Source organism: Perognathus longimembris, chromosome 4, assembly GCF_023159225.1.
Source record: "Perognathus longimembris pacificus isolate PPM17 chromosome 4, ASM2315922v1, whole genome shotgun sequence".
Lineage (NCBI taxonomy): Eukaryota > Metazoa > Chordata > Mammalia > Rodentia > Heteromyidae > Perognathus > Perognathus longimembris.
Genome location: NC_063164.1, coordinates 90,123,095 through 90,140,001, shown reverse-complemented (window position 1 = coordinate 90,140,001; position 16,907 = coordinate 90,123,095). Strand labels below are relative to the sequence as shown.

The 16,907-nt window shown below is 39.5% G+C and overlaps 1 protein-coding gene across 2 annotated transcripts in view; it reads right to left on the bottom strand.

The window, feature by feature from the left end:
* The window catches only part of Deup1 (deuterosome assembly protein 1), a 73,594-nt gene that overhangs the window by 13,928 nt on the left and 42,759 nt on the right, over window positions 1-16,907 (bottom strand). The window contains exons 10-11 of one of the 2 annotated variants that reach the window (XM_048344303.1): window positions 13,214-13,389; window positions 10,718-10,804 (exon numbers count right to left, since the gene is read on the bottom strand). In XM_048344303.1, coding sequence (XP_048200260.1) covers window positions 10,718-10,804; window positions 13,214-13,389 — 263 coding nt within the window. Of the gene's footprint in view, window positions 1-10,717; window positions 10,805-13,213; window positions 13,403-16,907 lie in introns of both variants that reach the window. The other variant, XM_048344305.1, reaches the window with a different exon arrangement.

Below are 16,907 nucleotides of genomic sequence, written 5' to 3'. Positions count from 1 at the left end.
AACATCTCTGGCTTAGAAGATATTAACACTAGAAAATTGCAGGCCAGTTATAGTCGAATATTTAGGGAGGGTTACTTTGAAACTTCAACACATCAACATATTTTTTTTCTTTTGAGGCAGGGTGGACTCCAGGCTGGCCTGGGGTTCTTGATTCTCTGGCCTTAGCCTCCAACTCCATGCTGGAATTGGAGTCAGGAGCCTTTGCATGGCACATCATCAAACCTTTATCTCCCGTATTTTTACTACTAGCTTGCCCTTGGTTCAGATGGTAGAAGCCCCCTTCAAGCTACCTTCCCTGTCCTTTGACATGTTGATATCATTCCTAAGAACTTCCTTGCTTTTTTTTTTTTCTTCCTTGCTTTTTGAAATAATATGTTTTCCAGGGTCATGTGCTTTCCCTGCCCCAATCCATCAATTTCTCCAAGGCTGCCTTATGGACTGCTGAGCTCAGAAGCCAGCACCTGAGTCCTCGGTGTGCTCACCACCACTGAACCACATACCCGTGGAGACCGGTATCCACCCGAGGCTCCAATACTCCAAAACAGGACTCTGCTGTCTTCTCTTTATAATGAAAATTTCCAATTTTATTTCTATAATCATGCTTTCATTTAAAATTTTTTTTACCGCTTTTTTTAAAAATAGAAAGTTGTTCCTGTTTCATAGAACAATCCTCTTATCTCTCTGGTGGTAATGCTTCTAGTTACTTCTGTTCTTCTCTCTTGCTTCATTATTTCTGTCTCTTCTGAATCCTGTCAGACTCCTAGTTCTGTCCTCAGTCTCCTGTAGGCAGCGTTCCTTCACACCTGGCAGGTTTTAGCCTTCTCCTCCTATGGAAGAAAGGGCAGTGGCTTCGACAGGCACAGTGTCAAGCAGAGTCTGTAGTGGTAAATGATGGAAGCCAGGGCAGACTCTACAATAGCAAAACTTCCACGCTGTTCTGGCTCAGGAGAGGGAAAGCCTTACTACCTCAAATGTGGTTTCTCTAAGCACAGCATCGTGGTCCATTGGTGCTGCTATAGCAAAATTCCTCACAGTTCTAGAGACTGAAGGTGCCAGCAATGGGTGCCTGTGAAGTCTTCCTTGTTGTATTCTTACATGAAAGAATTGGCAAATGGTCATCTTGAAAAGTGAAAACATATATATATATATATATACACATACATATATATGTTGTTGGGGCATGGCGGCTCATGCCTGTAATCTGAGTCACCTGGTACACAGAGGTCAGGAGGATCACAGAAACATTCACATGACTCCCGCCTTGATCCACAGCTTGGCACAGTGGTGCTTGTCTGCCATCCCAAGGTATGTAAAGGTGGAGATGAGGAGGGAGTTGGTCTAAAGCCAACCTGGGCAAACAGTTAGCAAGTCTCCATCTCAGAAGAGTGTGAGCCTGCTCTGGGCAAGCAAGGCCCTATCAGAAAAACACCAGAAGTGAAAAATGTGGAAGTGAAAAAATGTGAAAGCCCCTGCTTAGCAAGTGGGAGGCCCTGATTTCAAGCCCCTGCCCCCAGGCCATATTCTCACGATATAGCTCATAAAGACGCTTTCCAGGACTTGTCCTACCAGCGCTGTGGGTTGCAAGTCAACATTACACCGCTGCTGCTCAGACTGCAGTGTTCCAACCTCAGCAGCAAAAGCGTCCTTCTTGAAGGTCCTACTATCAATGGTTTAAATTCCATACGATTGCTTGTAGTTTAAAACTTCCTTTTAGAAGAAAAAAGTCATTGTAAACTTTTAAAGTTTTCTGGTGAGTTTCACACTGAAAAATCCTCCACATATCGTTGTCATATTAGTCTCAATACTCATAGTGTAGATATACTCATACACACCTATGTATTAAAAATGTTTAGCCGGGTGCTGGTGGCTCATGCCTGGAATTCTAACTATGCTGGAGGCTTGAGAGCTGAGGATCAAGGTTTGAAGTCAGCTACCAAAAAGCCAGAAGTGGAGCTGTGGCACACGTGGTAGTGGTAGAGGTGCTAGCCTTGAGTAGGAGCAGCTCAGGGACAGCACCCCCTTCTGGGTCCAAGCCCCAGGACCAGCACTCACACATAAAACTGTGTTTCCCTCTTGCTTCAAGGACCAAGTCTGCTCACTATGTTTTCTCTTACTGCCTGATAACTATGGGAGTTTGGTATCTATGTAGGTAGGTCAAACTTTCCCACATGCCAGTCCAGGAGGGTGATGTGCCTCCACAACTGCAAAAGGAGGGCCTCAAAGGTGTTTCTGCTTGTTAGGCCATTGCCTTTAAGGTTTCATAGTATTTACTCCTTTGAAACACCAGTGCAAACAAAAAAGTGATCAGTCCCCTGCTTTACAAGAAAAAGTATCGCGATGAACATTGTTGTGCTGGTGGCTTTGGTGTGTTCTTGTTTGTAATCTTTTGGGTAGATGCCCAAAAGTGGGGCTGCTGGGTCTTGGGGAGCTCTATAATTAGCCTTCTGAGGAATCTCCATACTGCTTTCCAGAGTGGCTGAACAATTTTGCCTTCCCACCAACAATGAAGTAGGGTTCCCTTTTGGCCACATCCCCTCCAACATTTGTTATTGTTAGTTTTCCTGATAATGGACATTCTTACTGGGGTCAGGTGGAATCTCAGTGCTGTCATTGCTAAAATATGGGAACCAACCCAGATGCCCCTCAGTAGACCAATGGATCAGGAAAATGTGGTACATATACACAATGGAATTTTATGCCTCTATCAGAAAGAATGACATTGCCCCATTCGTAAGGAAAAGGAAGGACTTGGAAAAAATTATACTAAGTGAAGTGAGCCAGACCCAGAGAAACATGGACTCTATGGTTTCCCTCATGGGGAATAATTAGCGCAGATTTAGGCTAGTCACAGCAGAGGATCACAAGAGCCCAATAGCTATGCCCTTATGAACACATAAGATGATGCTAAGTGAAATGAACTCCATGTTATGGAAACGAGTGTTATATCACTGTTGTAATTTCTTTCAACATGCCATGTGAAACCATAGCTTCTTTTGTTGATGACCCTCTTGTATGCCCTTCCTGTGGTTGTCCCCATGCTATCACTGTATCTCATCTGAGTACCCTGGATACTGTATATATTGGTATTAGAACTAGGGAAGGGAAAGGGAATGTAAAAATCGAGAGACAAAGGATAAAAAGACAAATGGCTCCAAAATCAATACTTACAAAACCATTAACCATTTGGTGTAAACCAACTGAGCAACTCATGGGGGGAGAGGAAAAGGGGGCGGGGGAGGGGGGAAATGAGGGAGGAGGTAACAAATTGTACAAGAAATGTACCCAATGCCTTTCATATGAAACTGTAACCCCTCTGTACATCACTTTGACAATAAGTAATTATTTTTAAAAAAAGAAAAAGAATTGCTTATTGTAAAGCTGGGGTAGGTTTGTAATAAATATAAAAGAGGCAGTCATAAAACTTTGTCTTCCAAAATGAAAAAATAATTATATGCTAAGATCCGGTTGAAAAGGTCAACTAGAATCTTATCTTTGGGTAAGACTTAACATTTGATTCTAAATAAGACATTTATCAGTAAAAATCATGTACTTTTAAAGGTCTGCTGCTCAGTTAAACTGAATTCAATATTTGTCTATAAAATTAAATCTTATCTATCTATGATTATGTTTTGAGCCAGTATTGGTTTAAAGCAATTAAAAATAAGAATAGTGATTTTAAAACCTCATAATTTTCTAATTGCACCATAACAGGAACATTACCTAAGAATTTATTTACATTTATACAGGTAATTATTTACATTTCTATGCAAGAGCATATTGCATTTTTCTTAATAAAATATTTCTGAGCTCCATTTCATTTTTTAATGTGTTTCTAGTGATCTCAGAAATATATACCTCACTAGATATCAATGTGTAAAAAATGCACAATAGTTAAGCCAGTCTCTGGCTCTTTCCCCTCCTTTTCTTCCTCTCCTGCTTTGTTTTTATCAGCTCTGGAAATTGAGCCTAGGTCCTCTCTTATGCTAAGCATGGAGCTTAGTCTTACTTCTTAGCCTTACCTTTGTATTTCTGATGGGTTCTTTTGTCCAGGTTTGCTACTGTTTTATTTAGCTGACTTTATGGATAGTAAAAAAGAAAATGCATTCTTCTTAAAAATTACCAAAAATTCTGGGTTCTGATTAAATTTTATTTTATTACAACTTTGTTAAGTCAAGGAAAAATTAATATAAATCAAAGAGTAAATGAATATGGTATCAAAGAAAACTAATAATGAATGATAGTGGAAAAGAAAACCCCCATTTTTCTATATGGTCAAGTTTCAACATAAACCCAAGGGAAACAGAAGCCTCTTACTATTTTAAGCATGTTACAAGGCTTGGTGGCTGTCCCACAGAACTTGCCCTGGAGTTAAACAGGATCTGCTCTGCCCTGTGTGTGTATATGCACGTGTGTGTGCGCACGTGTGCACACACACACGTGCTGCTGACTGAGTGCTGAGCACATGTCCCACTACTGATCTAAACTTCCCTCTCAGTGGAAATGAGCAGGGAGTAAATTCTCAAAGATATATTTATTTAGATATGGTCATATTTAAGGCGTGTAATTTACTTGTCTAGAAAAAAATAGCTATGCTTCCCATATTATCCAGATATCAGACAGATATGTTAGAGGACTTAAAGATGATGTACTTTATATGTGGGAGCTAGTTCTAAACACACTGGGACATGATACATTACACAGGTGTCTGGGCAATCCCACACAGGGAGACCAAAGGAGACACTCAGGAGAGGAACACAAGGCACAATGACTATGCGCATATGATCATACAAAATAATATTTACTGAAATGAACTCCAGGAAATGGAGTTACTGTTAATGTCTTCTTTTTTTTGTCTTGTCTATTAGTTTATCTGTCTTTGGGAAGGTAAGGAAAGCACAGAAATGGAGGGGGAAAGGGTGAACAAATGCAGCAGTGGTAATCACTAGATAATATGCTGAAGATGAATTATACAATTTGTGGGTGGGAATAGGAGGGAAAAACTGGTAAGGAGCAAGGGAAGGGATGGTATTGTCCAAAGAGAAATGTGCTCTACCTGACTGATGTAACTGTAACCCTCTGTATATTACCTTCATTATAACAACAAAAAATTAAATGGAGGGCTGGGGATATAGCCTAGTGGCAAGAGTGCCTGCCTCGGATACACGAGGCCCTAGGTTCGATTCCCCAGCACCACATATACAGAAAACGGCCAGAAGCGGCGCTGTGGCTCAAGTGGCGGAGTGCTAGCCTTGAGCGGGAGGAAGCCAGGGACAGTGCTCAGGCCCTGAGTCCAAGGCCCAGAACTGGCCAAAAAAAAAAAAAAATGGCATATTATATTTTCTTACTGCTTTGAGATAAAGTTTCAGCACCAATTATTTAATTCCGTGTTTATTTATCCATACAAGTTATTTTAGAAATAATTGTCCAATTATTTTATTTTTTTCTACAATGGAATTTTCTTCATTTTAAGGAATTAGGGAAAGTTAGCCAAACAACAACAAAAAACACCCTAAAGAGAAAACTGATAAAGACCTAAAAATAAAGAAATACACAAAAATATACCCAGAAGACAGCATTTTTACATGCTAATAAAATAAAACCTTTTGCAAGCCAGATTAAGACAGAAAAGGGAAAGAAAGCTGGGTATTGGTGGCTCATGCCTGTAATCCTAGCTACAAAGGAAGCTGAGAACTGAGGTTCACAGTTCGAAGCCAGCCTGGACAGGAAAGTCTCTGAGACTCTAATCTCTAATAAACTACCAAGGAAGCCAGAAGTAGCACTGTGGCTCAAGTGGTAGAATGCAAGCCTTGAGCAAAAGAAACTCAGACTCTGAGTTCAAGCACCAGGACTGGTACAATAAAAAGGTGGGGGGAGAATGTGTTCAACTATATAAGATCATCAATAGGAAGGAAACATAACAACACAATGTAGTCTGAGTATGGAATATCTCTTTGTAATCCCAGCACTCAAGAGGCTGAGACAGAAGATTGCAAGGTTCAAAGGCAGCATGGGCTACATGGCCTGACCCTGTCTCAACAAGCAGCCTAACAACAGAACAGAATACAGAAATATGAACAATTTATGGGGTACTATAACTTTGGTAATGAGGAAACAAATGGAAAGGGGTAGATTTCCTAGAAGTATAAAAATAACCAAAATAATCTAAGAAAAAAATAGTTAAGGCAACTAAAGATTTATGAGGTTTGGATGGTTTTTAGAGATAAGTTCTTTCTAGCTTATAAATAACTGCTAATTCCAATATTAAGATATTCTAGACCACTCATCAAGTTAGAAAGCTCCAGATTTATGTTATAGAGTCAGTATAACTTTAAAACAAGTAAAAAAAAGAGTGACATATACAAACCTCACTTAAGACACAGAACTTATTTCTAGGTCACCATCAGTGTTGTACCCGAACTGCTAGAGTGTGGGTATGGGTTGACTGTGTCCTTCCAGAAATGCTGGGCTGAAGTCCTACCCCTCCTCCCTCATGAAGTGGCCTTACTTAGCCACAGATCTCCATGGAAGGACCATACTCCACTAGGAGAAATGGCCTACAGAAAGGGAAAATGCGCACAGAGAGAAGACACCTGGAGGAGACAGAAGATGCCCTTGTGAGGGCATAAAGAACCAGCACCAACCATGAAAGAATGATCTTCTCCTGCAGAGTTCAGAGGAAGCCCAGCACTGACTCTTAACTTGATGTCATCAGTCTGAACTTTTAGAACTATGAACCAATATTTCTAGAGTTCCGAGCCACCAAGTATGTGGAACTTCATTCTAGAACTCTGTGCCACTAGCAGAATGATTAAGATGATTTAGTCAAGAAATTCAAATCTGAATCAGTAATGGGAAGTCTATTACAAATGAACACATGAGCTCCTCCATGCTGAAAGGCATCTGATAAAAACTAGCAGTAATTCTCAGCACAACTCCTAATTTAAATAGGAATATTAATATAATAAGGACTATAAAAAGCACAAATGTTACACTAAGCAAAACTATGATGTTTAAAGTCAGAAAGTAGAAAATTTGCCAGAAAATACTATTTTTGTTTAACATTTTCCTGAAGGTGTTTCCAACAACACAACAAAAAATAACTTAGGTCAACAGTAGAGAAAAAGAGATGACTGACTGCTTTTGGTTTTTACTTGCTGTTTGTGCTGATACTGCCATGTGAACAGAGTGCTCATGTTCTCAATTGGCTTCTTCATTCAAGCCTGGTGCTCTGCCACTTAAGCCACAGCTCTACTTCTGGCTATTTGTCAGTTAATTGAGCCTCAGGAGGTAAGAGCTTCAATATATCTACTCAGGCTGATTTTGAACCTCAATCCTCAGATCTCAATCGTGAATAGCTAGGACTGCATATGTGAGCTGCCAGTGTTCTCCTGATAAAATTTCTTTATTGACATAATTATATGGTTCAAGACCTACAGAACCTTTGTAAACTTCCTATGAGAATTAGTAAAATAATTTGAATTTAAAACATTAACAATACATTCTTAGACATGCAAAAAGGGAAATATTCTACTTATAACCATGACAAGAATTGTAAAATACCTGGGAATAACTTGAAAGAGGGGCATAATTTATACAAGGAAAATAGAGAGATTTTATTGAAAAGCCCAGGATATGAAGACAGAAAGCCACACTGCGATCCTGGAAGGAAGAATTTACTATACTAAAAATGCTAAATCCTTAAAATATTTTATTATTAAAATGTCAAGTATTTTAACATTAATACAAACTTAATTCAATGCTAAATTGACCCCAAAAAGTTATGAGGAGAATCCAGTAAAGCTAAGCTTAATGCTCCTATCAAAATTGAAATTGGTGAGTCTTTAGCTTCCATTTCCTGCATGGGAACAGGAAATATTCTAGTTCTTCCAATTTTTAAAGCATTTTCAAAAATTGAAATTGAGCTCCTCACATTCATTCAAAATGACAATTCAAATGGATTAATGATGGACAAAAAAATCTCTCAGAAATATAGAAGAGGGACAAAGGGCAGACAAACGTAGCAGTGATACTAGACACTATGTTGAAAATAAACTATACAATTTGTGGTGGGGACAGGGGGGAAAACTGGGAAAGAGCAAGGGAGGAGGAGACATTGTTCAAAAAGAAAATGACTTATTGCCTGACTTATGTAACTAACCCCTCTGTACATCACCTTTATAAGGGCAATAAAAAAAAATCCAAGATACACATACACACACACATACAACACACACACACACACACACACACACACACACACACACACGTTTGGAAAACCTTATAATTTAAAGCAGGCAACTGCAAAACTATTTTTCACCTTTTTGGCAAATGAAAGTTTATAAATGTTACAAAGATTATGGTTTAACCCCTGTTGTCACTGTATTTGATTTTGGCACCCTGGGTACTGTGTATATATTTAGCTGAATTAGGGAAGGGAAGGGGAACATGAAAATGGTGAGACAAAGGGTAAAAGGTGAAGAACCAATGCAACAGCTATACTTACAAGACAATATACTGTAAACCAACTGTACAATAGGGGGCAGGGTTGGGGAGGAGGGGAAGTGGGAGAAAAATGATGGAGGGGGTAACAAGCTTGATAAGAATGTACTTACTACATTATGTATGTAATTATAATCTCCTTGACATCACCTTGCCAATAAAAACAAAATTTTTAAACAAGTTACAAAGAACAGATTTAGCAAAATTCTGTTATAAATGGAAAAGAAAAATCATCGTACTGATGAAAATTAGAAGGAGCAAAGGAGCAATGACACCTCCTGGTGTCATTGGGAGAAAAAGCAGAAATGTAACTTGATAACAGGTATTAAAATGAAAACTCTTACAATCTTTGAATCAACAATTTCACTTCTAGAAGATTATTCTGAGACACATGGATAAGGCTGTATTGTTATTGCTCATTCAGGCAGAATTTGCAAACAGAGTTGAATATTTTAGGGCTAAATAAATTATGAAAAGTAGTCTACACTAAAATACACTTGTATTTTATCCATACCAATTATAAGGATACATTGTCTTAAACCAGTTAATTGGAAGGAGTATAGGTGGTATTGTTAAAAAATAAGCAATCTTATTTTTTAAGTGATAAAATCCCCAAATAGTTATATGACTACATTATATATGTACCTGGAAAAATATAAAACAAAACATGTTGTGAAATGAACAGATCTAGAATCTGCTGGGTGACATTGTGGGTAGAGGACTGGAGGAAAGAAAGATGACACTGAAAATTACCATAGTATTATTTATGAACCAAATCATAAATGTTATGCATTCTTTACACAAGTACAATTTTCTTAAGAAATGAGAAAAAATAATAAGCTACAACACTGCTCACCATTTTCTTAGCATGGAATAACTCTGTGGTATAGAAGTGGAAAGAATCAGCTTCTTGTTATATATCTTTGTATTTTAAAAGTCAAAAGTCCATAGGGCTCAGTGCCAGTGGCTCATACCTGTAATCCTAGCTACTCAGGAGGCTGAGAACTGAGGACGGTGGTTCAAAGCCAAGTCCATGAGACTCTTATCTCCAATTAACCACCAAAAGTTAGAAGTGGAGCTATGGCTCAAGTGGATAAGCATTAGCTTTGAGTAAAAAACCTAAGGGACAACAACCAGGCCTGAGTTCAAGCCCCCATACACACATACTCTCTCCTCTTTCACACACACATACATATACACACTCCTCTCATTCTTACACACTTTCCTCTCACTCTCTTTCAACACCGCCCCCCCCCCCCAAAGCCTATTAGGAGCAAGAAGAAGCAGGCCCAGTGGGTGCTGGGATAACCAAGTATGTCTACACACACATACTTAGACTGAGTTTAGAAACACAAATCCTATTTTGTGATAGGAAAATCACTGTTGGAGTTGGGATCTGGTTTAACTTTTTCTCTGTCCAGTAGTTCTAAATAAGTAGGGTTAGATGGCAGATTTAAATGTACATAGGTCGATATGTATATAGATTTATATATACATATACACATATACAGCAAATGGGCACCTTTACATAGGAGGTGGGCAAGAAGTTCTCCTAGCTTTCTCTTTTACCCATGTGTCCTCCACTCACCCGACCCATCACTGTGTTCAAGGTGGTAGCAGAGGCTTCTTCAGGCCTCAGAGAAGAAGATAGAACACAGAGCATGCTGCTGTAGAAGGGGCAGCCTGCTCTCTCCCTCACTGACAGCTGAGGAAACGGTGACCAGGCTAGGCAACTACAGCGCTCAGGTTTTTTGCTCACTGAAGAGCAGTGAAGCTTCCACCTGCAGAATGTGGCCACAGGCCCCGGGCTGCACACACAGGGCCTTTCCTCATACCAGTGCTTTGAGGTGCAGCTCACATGGCATGGGTCCTGCCTCAAGCCAGACCAAGACAGGGACCAGTCATTGTGACTGGGTTTTGAAGGTGGTTTCATGGGATGAAAGTGGCTGTGGGATTTCAAGGCAGCAGCAAGATCAAAATCAGCCAGCATGTTTGGTGTGTCTGAGAAGTGATCAGAATTAGAGCCAAAATCCAAGAAAAGAACAAATGAAAAAACAAGAACGTCTAATGTTCCAGTCTGAGGATAAAAATGAAATGCAAGACAGTTTGCAAGCCCTGCATGCTATTATGAGACAAGGGCCCAGTAAACAATGTCTGGAAAATCCTGACCAACTAAGTCATCTCATGTTCAATTTATTGAATGAATTCAACGTATTACCATATACCGTCCAGGGTCTAAATCTCCCATCATTCCTTTTAGATGTGGGTTTTCTGCTCTGATGGCTTTATATCTCATATCTGAGACCTGAAAGTTCAGAAGACAAAAGGGAAATGTAAATTTCATAACAAGAACTCCAAAGTTCTAAAAATTAATTTTTATCTTGTGGATGCAAGTATTTTCTAAGTGCAGTAAAGGGATTCTTGGCTTTTAGCAATCAATTCTGTCATTCAGCTCTTCTATCTGTGACTACCATACCTTCCATTTATGATCAATGCTAATTTAAAAATAGCTACTTAAAATAATGATTAATTTACTTTCTGTTTCTCATTTCTATTGTATGGAAATTACCAGAAAAAAATCACAGTTTTGAAAACATGCTTAAATAATATGGCCAACTAACTTTCTTGAATATCTGATTGTTACAGTATGCAATGTGACTTACATATTTAATGTTTTTTTCTGTTACTCCTGTCAAGTTTCCTTCTTTGTTACTTTACTTTTTTCTCTGTTTTTCCTCCTCTAATTCTACTATTTGACAGTACTGGACATAGTATCTGTTCTTTTGCTTTTATTTATTTACTTGTTTAATTTTTATTCCAACAGGGGTTTTACTGTGATCCTCCTGCCTCACCCTCCCAGGTGCTGAGATTGAAGGTCTGTACCATTATGCCAAACCTGACCTTTTATTTATCTAGCTCTCATATCTCTATAAAATTTGCCTTAAGATTTGCCTTTTTAAATTATAAAATATACACTTACTATATGAAAAATGAACAATGGACAGGGATGGGAGGGAGAAACTGAGGAAGGCAAAGAGAGGGGTGACATTGCCCAAAAATAAACATACTCATCACCTGACTTATGAAATGGTAGCCCCTCTGTACAACATTTTAATAATAACAATAAAAGTATATTTAAAATATATACTTACTGATAGTGAACATTATAGAGAGGTGAGACAGACTGGTGTAAATGTGTAGAGTTGTAGCAATGAAATCTCTTCCCCTGTATAACTAATATAAGCTAATTTACAAAAGAATATAAATGTGATAGTATGATTCATTCATGGCCCATCTGTGCAGATCCCTGTGCAGTAACGTTGTACAGGGCTCCCTGCTATCATGTGGTACACGTGGTTTCCTATGTACTGTACACAAAAACCATCATGGTTTGAGGGTCACAACTGGATGAGGGTAGAGATTCTGCTTCCATAATATACAAGTTATTTTAAAAGTGATCCTCACCTGCCTAGAAAGTTAGTGAACTTTTCTCAGTAAATGCTCACGTTCTGAAAACATCTAGAATTAAAGCAAAAAGGCTGAGAATCCCTATCACCTCTATTGAGAGTGGGCAACTGATCTGATTATGAGTAAGATGAAGAGAATTTAAGAAACAGGGAGGGAATAAAATGGAGGAAGGAAGGAAGGTAGGAAAGAAGGAAGGAAGGAAGAAAAGAGGGGAGAGGAAAGGAAGGAGAAATGGAAGCAGGCAGCCAGTCATGCATGCATATAATTCATTTGCAGTATTTTAGCAGTAGAATGTCACCACTGTAGCTTTTCTCCAGGAACCATCCTACGTGAACTGATTTTCATGTTTAAAACCATTTTTAAACTTTGTGTGTGTGTGTGTGTGTGTGTGTGTGTGTGCATGTGTGTATATTTGTGTGTGTGCGCATGCACATGTGTGCTGGTCCTGGGGCTTGAGCCCCCTCTTGATCTTTTTGCTCAAGGCTAGAGCTCTAGCACTTGAGCCACAATTCTACTTCTGGCTTTTCTGGGGTAGCTTATTGGAGTAGAGTCTCATGGAGTTTACTACTTGGGCTGGCTTTGAACCGTGATGCTTAATCTCAGCCTCCCAAGTACCATTTTCCATTTTCAAAACCCCGAAAGAAACATATGCTGAGTAAGAAATGTCTAGGAAAAATTGGAATAGAGGGTCTTTTTTTTTTTAACTATAAGTGAAAGATGTGTTGGATCACCAGAGCTCAGCATTGAGTGTATATATTTCAGGATGAGATTTAATAACATTATCAGGAATTATCCTAAATTTTCTACTGTGTGTGTGTGTGTGTGTGTGTGTGTGTGTGTGTGTGTGTGTGTGCACGTGCATGGTGGCACAGTCCTGGGGCTTGAACTCAGAGCCTAGGTGCTCACTCAAGGCTCCTGACATGCCACCCTCTCTGCCAGAGCTCCCCCACCAGCTTTTTGTTGGTTAATGGGAGCTATGAGTCTCACAGAGTTTTCAGCAGGGGTCTGGCTTTGAATTATGATCCTCAGATCTTAGTCTCCTGAGTAGCTAGTTCTCTGCTGCTCTTTAGTGACACTTTCCTGTGTGTTGTGAGCTTTATGTGGGTCCGTGGCACCGCCAGCCTTTCTGTGATACTGATTCGTGACAAGAACAAGGAGTGATGCTGCTTGCGTCAGTGAACCATGAAAGCTGTGGCAAAACTTCAGGAATGGGCCATGGAAAGGGACTTCTTTCTCACTTGCATACCTGTTGTTTGGCTAACATTTTTTCTTTTATTTCTAATTCCATCTTCAACTGTTTTTCCAGAAGGGTAGCTTTTTTCATGACAGTTGCTATGGTGATCTCTTTCTGCTGGAGCTCCTGCGTTAAGTCAGAGATTTCATTCCGCATTCTCTCCTGCTCAGAGCGGTGGTACTCTTCCGCTTCATATCTTATCTGCAAGCAAGAGAGCAGACTGAAGTGTCTACTAGTCCCTAAAAGCTTCAGCAGGCTCCTCTGAACCCTCCTTTTTCAATCAAAGCAAAACTTAAAAAACAGATACTTCATAAGTTATTTACATTTCCTTCTAGTTACAATATTTTCTTTCTTATTTCTGTTTTCTGCTGTGTGGCCTGCTAAGGAACATTAGTTTGATAACTGGAAAGTAGAAAAAGTATTATCAAACACGTTTTCATTGTGTTAAACTGAAGATTTCTCCATGTAGCTCAGGCTATATGAGTGGCTGAGATTCAGGGATATACCACCATGCCCAGCCTACTGAGCCCTTTTCATGGGGAAAATGCCCTAAAGAGGCAAAGCAATTGGCCCAAAGCTGACTGGCAGAGCTGATATGGAACCTGGGGCTGTTGGCTCTAAATTTAGAATTCTAAAATATTAAATTATGTTGTGATGTTTGTGACATCACAAAACACAATGCTTTTTAGAATCTCATGGTAATACATTTCAAATGTCCACCAAAGTGTGTCATTTGCTCACTTGTGGAGCACACACAGTCTCACAGTGGGCTAAGCTTTCTGTGTAGTAACTGTGCCATGGCATGGCTCTCCTCTCCACTGCCATCCTTTCAAACGCAGTCACATGGCCATCTCCATCCATTACGTCACCCCCTATCATGCCTCGCCCATGCGCCAACCCCATGACTGCTTGCTTACAGCTCACCTCTGTCCCCTCCTACCACTGGTCCTACTGCTGGCATCTTTCTAGAAACCACTGACAGCTTCAAAGTATTAGATTCTGAGATAAAATACAAGTCAGAAAAATCATCATCCATTAGGGGGAAACATAAAAAGACAATTATGGTACAGTGTGGAAATTGATGTTCCCAGTACGGAAGGGATGCTTAACCAATCTGGGATGGGTGTCAGGCTGGGGAGGTTAGCAGGCCAAACATTACAGCGTGAATGGAAGGCAGCCAGAGGATGAGAGAGCAATTGACAGGCACAGAAGTGGAGTGGCTGAGAAATCAGGCCTGAGAGGTGAAGTGGAGGCCAGACACAGAGATGCACATGGATTGATTTCAGGATGAAAAAAATAAGCATTTCCATTTTAGCTTTAAATATGCAGTGTGCATATCTAAAAGAATAGTTTCTCTCTTTGAATCTCACTCATCATTTCTTTCTTTCTCCCTCTGTCCCTCTCAACTCTTTCCTGTCTCCTAAAAGCCAAAATACTGTTATAATGTCTTAAAAATGATCAGTTCTTTCATATCATCAAATGTCCTGGCAGAACTCAAGTTGAAAAGTATCTCAAAAATGTAGTGAATGTTCTTTAAGTTTGTTTAATTGCAATAATACCTAAGTATGATCTATACATTAAGACTGGATTATGTATCTTTTTATTCTTTTATTTTTATGCTAATTGTGGAGCTTGAATTCATGCACTTGCTTAGTTTGTTCTGCTCAAGGCTGGCACTCTACCACTTGAGCCATAATACACTTTCACTTGTTTTTTGCTGGTTAATTGGAGATAAGGAGTCTCACAGACTTTCCTGCCTGAACTGGCTTTAAACCTTGATCCTCAGACCTCAGCCTCCTGATTAGCTAGGATTACAGGTGTGAGCCACTGGCACCAGGTGTATGTACCTTTTAACATCTCTGTCTGTCTGTGTCTTTCTCTGTCTCTGTCTCTCTCTTACATAGTTCACATCAATCATCTCATTCAAGCCTCATAATCTCTGACTAAAATGTGTGTGGCCTTCCAGCCCCATTCCTGGGGAAAGGGGTGGTTGGGTTTTGGAACCTGGCACCTCACTGGTTGTACTCAGTCACGTCCTGCCTGAAGGCAGGCAAGACGGAAGATGACTGGCATGTGGGAACAAGCTGTGTGTCAGGGAAATATGAGAGCAGGATGACTTCTTCCAAAGAGGCAGGTCCAGCCCCAGTCAGCCCCAGCCTTACTTCACCCGCCCTCACCTGTGTCTACTCTTCTTGTGAACATTGTCAGAACTTCAAAGTAGGACAAAACCCTAGAAATTTTATGTCTTAATTTACCATTTACTACCTGGGGGGGGGGGGAAGGCTGAATAGAAAGAAATGCTGGTGGTGGTGTCGGGGGGACTTGGTTGCACAGCTCCTCCAACACCTGAAGCCAAGGGTGCTTCAAAGGAGGCCAACTGAATCCCTCCTTTCTTGAATTTCTCCTGCCTCCAATTTTTCTCCTTACAATTCATTTGTTAAAATAATAGCATTGTTCTGTAGGGTGTCCTGGTCCAGATTTTGTCAATTGCAAAAAGTAAAAACAAAAAATGTGGCTTAATTTAACATGTTCCTCTTAAAAGCAGAACTCACAAAATATAAAAAAAGAATGCACTAAACTGAAAAAAAACTGATTTTTATTATTTATAAAATGCTTAGATATTAAAATAGCATGCTACATGACAAAGCTTGTTTCTAAATGAGATTATTTTACCTGAGCTTCAAATGACTTTCAGCTTTATTAAAAATGGTAGTTTTATTACAAAATAGATGACTAAAAATAGCTCTGTCCTGGGAAAAGAGAAAACACTGGCAGAATTCATAACACATGGCTCATGTTGGTTTTATAACAATGGAATGAAAATGCTCTTCACAAACACTTCCTGGAAACTCTGGCTATTTATATTCAATTTTTCTGTAATCTTTCCTGCAGAGCACTGGCTACTGGTCTCCAAGCACCTCATACTCATGGCCTCCATCTCAAAGGGCATGAAATTAGTAAATTCCTTATAATAGCTAAGGTTTTATTACTATGTCAAAATCTATGAGCATATAGTGAGGGCTTTAACCAAATTTTTAGAAATCATAACACATTCACTGGGACAAAAGCAGTTCTTTTTTTAAGTAAAAATATCAGCAAAGGAAGTAGTGGTGTGGTTCAAAGTGGTAGAGCACTAGCTTTGAGCAAAAAGCTCAGGTACAATGCCCAGGCTCTGAGTTCAAGCCCCACGACTGACCATATGCACGCACGCATGCACACACACATGCACACACAAACACACACACACGTACAATCAGTTTTATGGGACTATGTGGTATTTATTTATCTTCAAATAGTTTACAAAGGGGTTTCAATTCAATATGTCCATTGAGAGTACAATGTATCGTGATCAATGTCACCCCTTTCATCATTCTCTACCATCTCTCCCAACCCTACCTTCCCCCTGATTTACCAAGTTCCATTTCACATGTATACATTCAATATTATGACTGCATTTGCAGTCTTGAAGTGTTCAAAATCAAAAGAAACGATGATTAATCATTTGTAGCACATTTTTGACAGTTCTGACAGTAAGCTCTTTGTCAGGAAGATCTTTCTTATCTCTGCATTCCCTATAGAATTCCTCAGGCTGGTTTTCCTCAAGATATGCTCCATAAGTGTAGGTTGATCAAAACAATTTATGACCCTCTATGATTATGCAAGAACTTATCCTTGGTATTGGTTAATTTGTCCTCCAAATATTTAG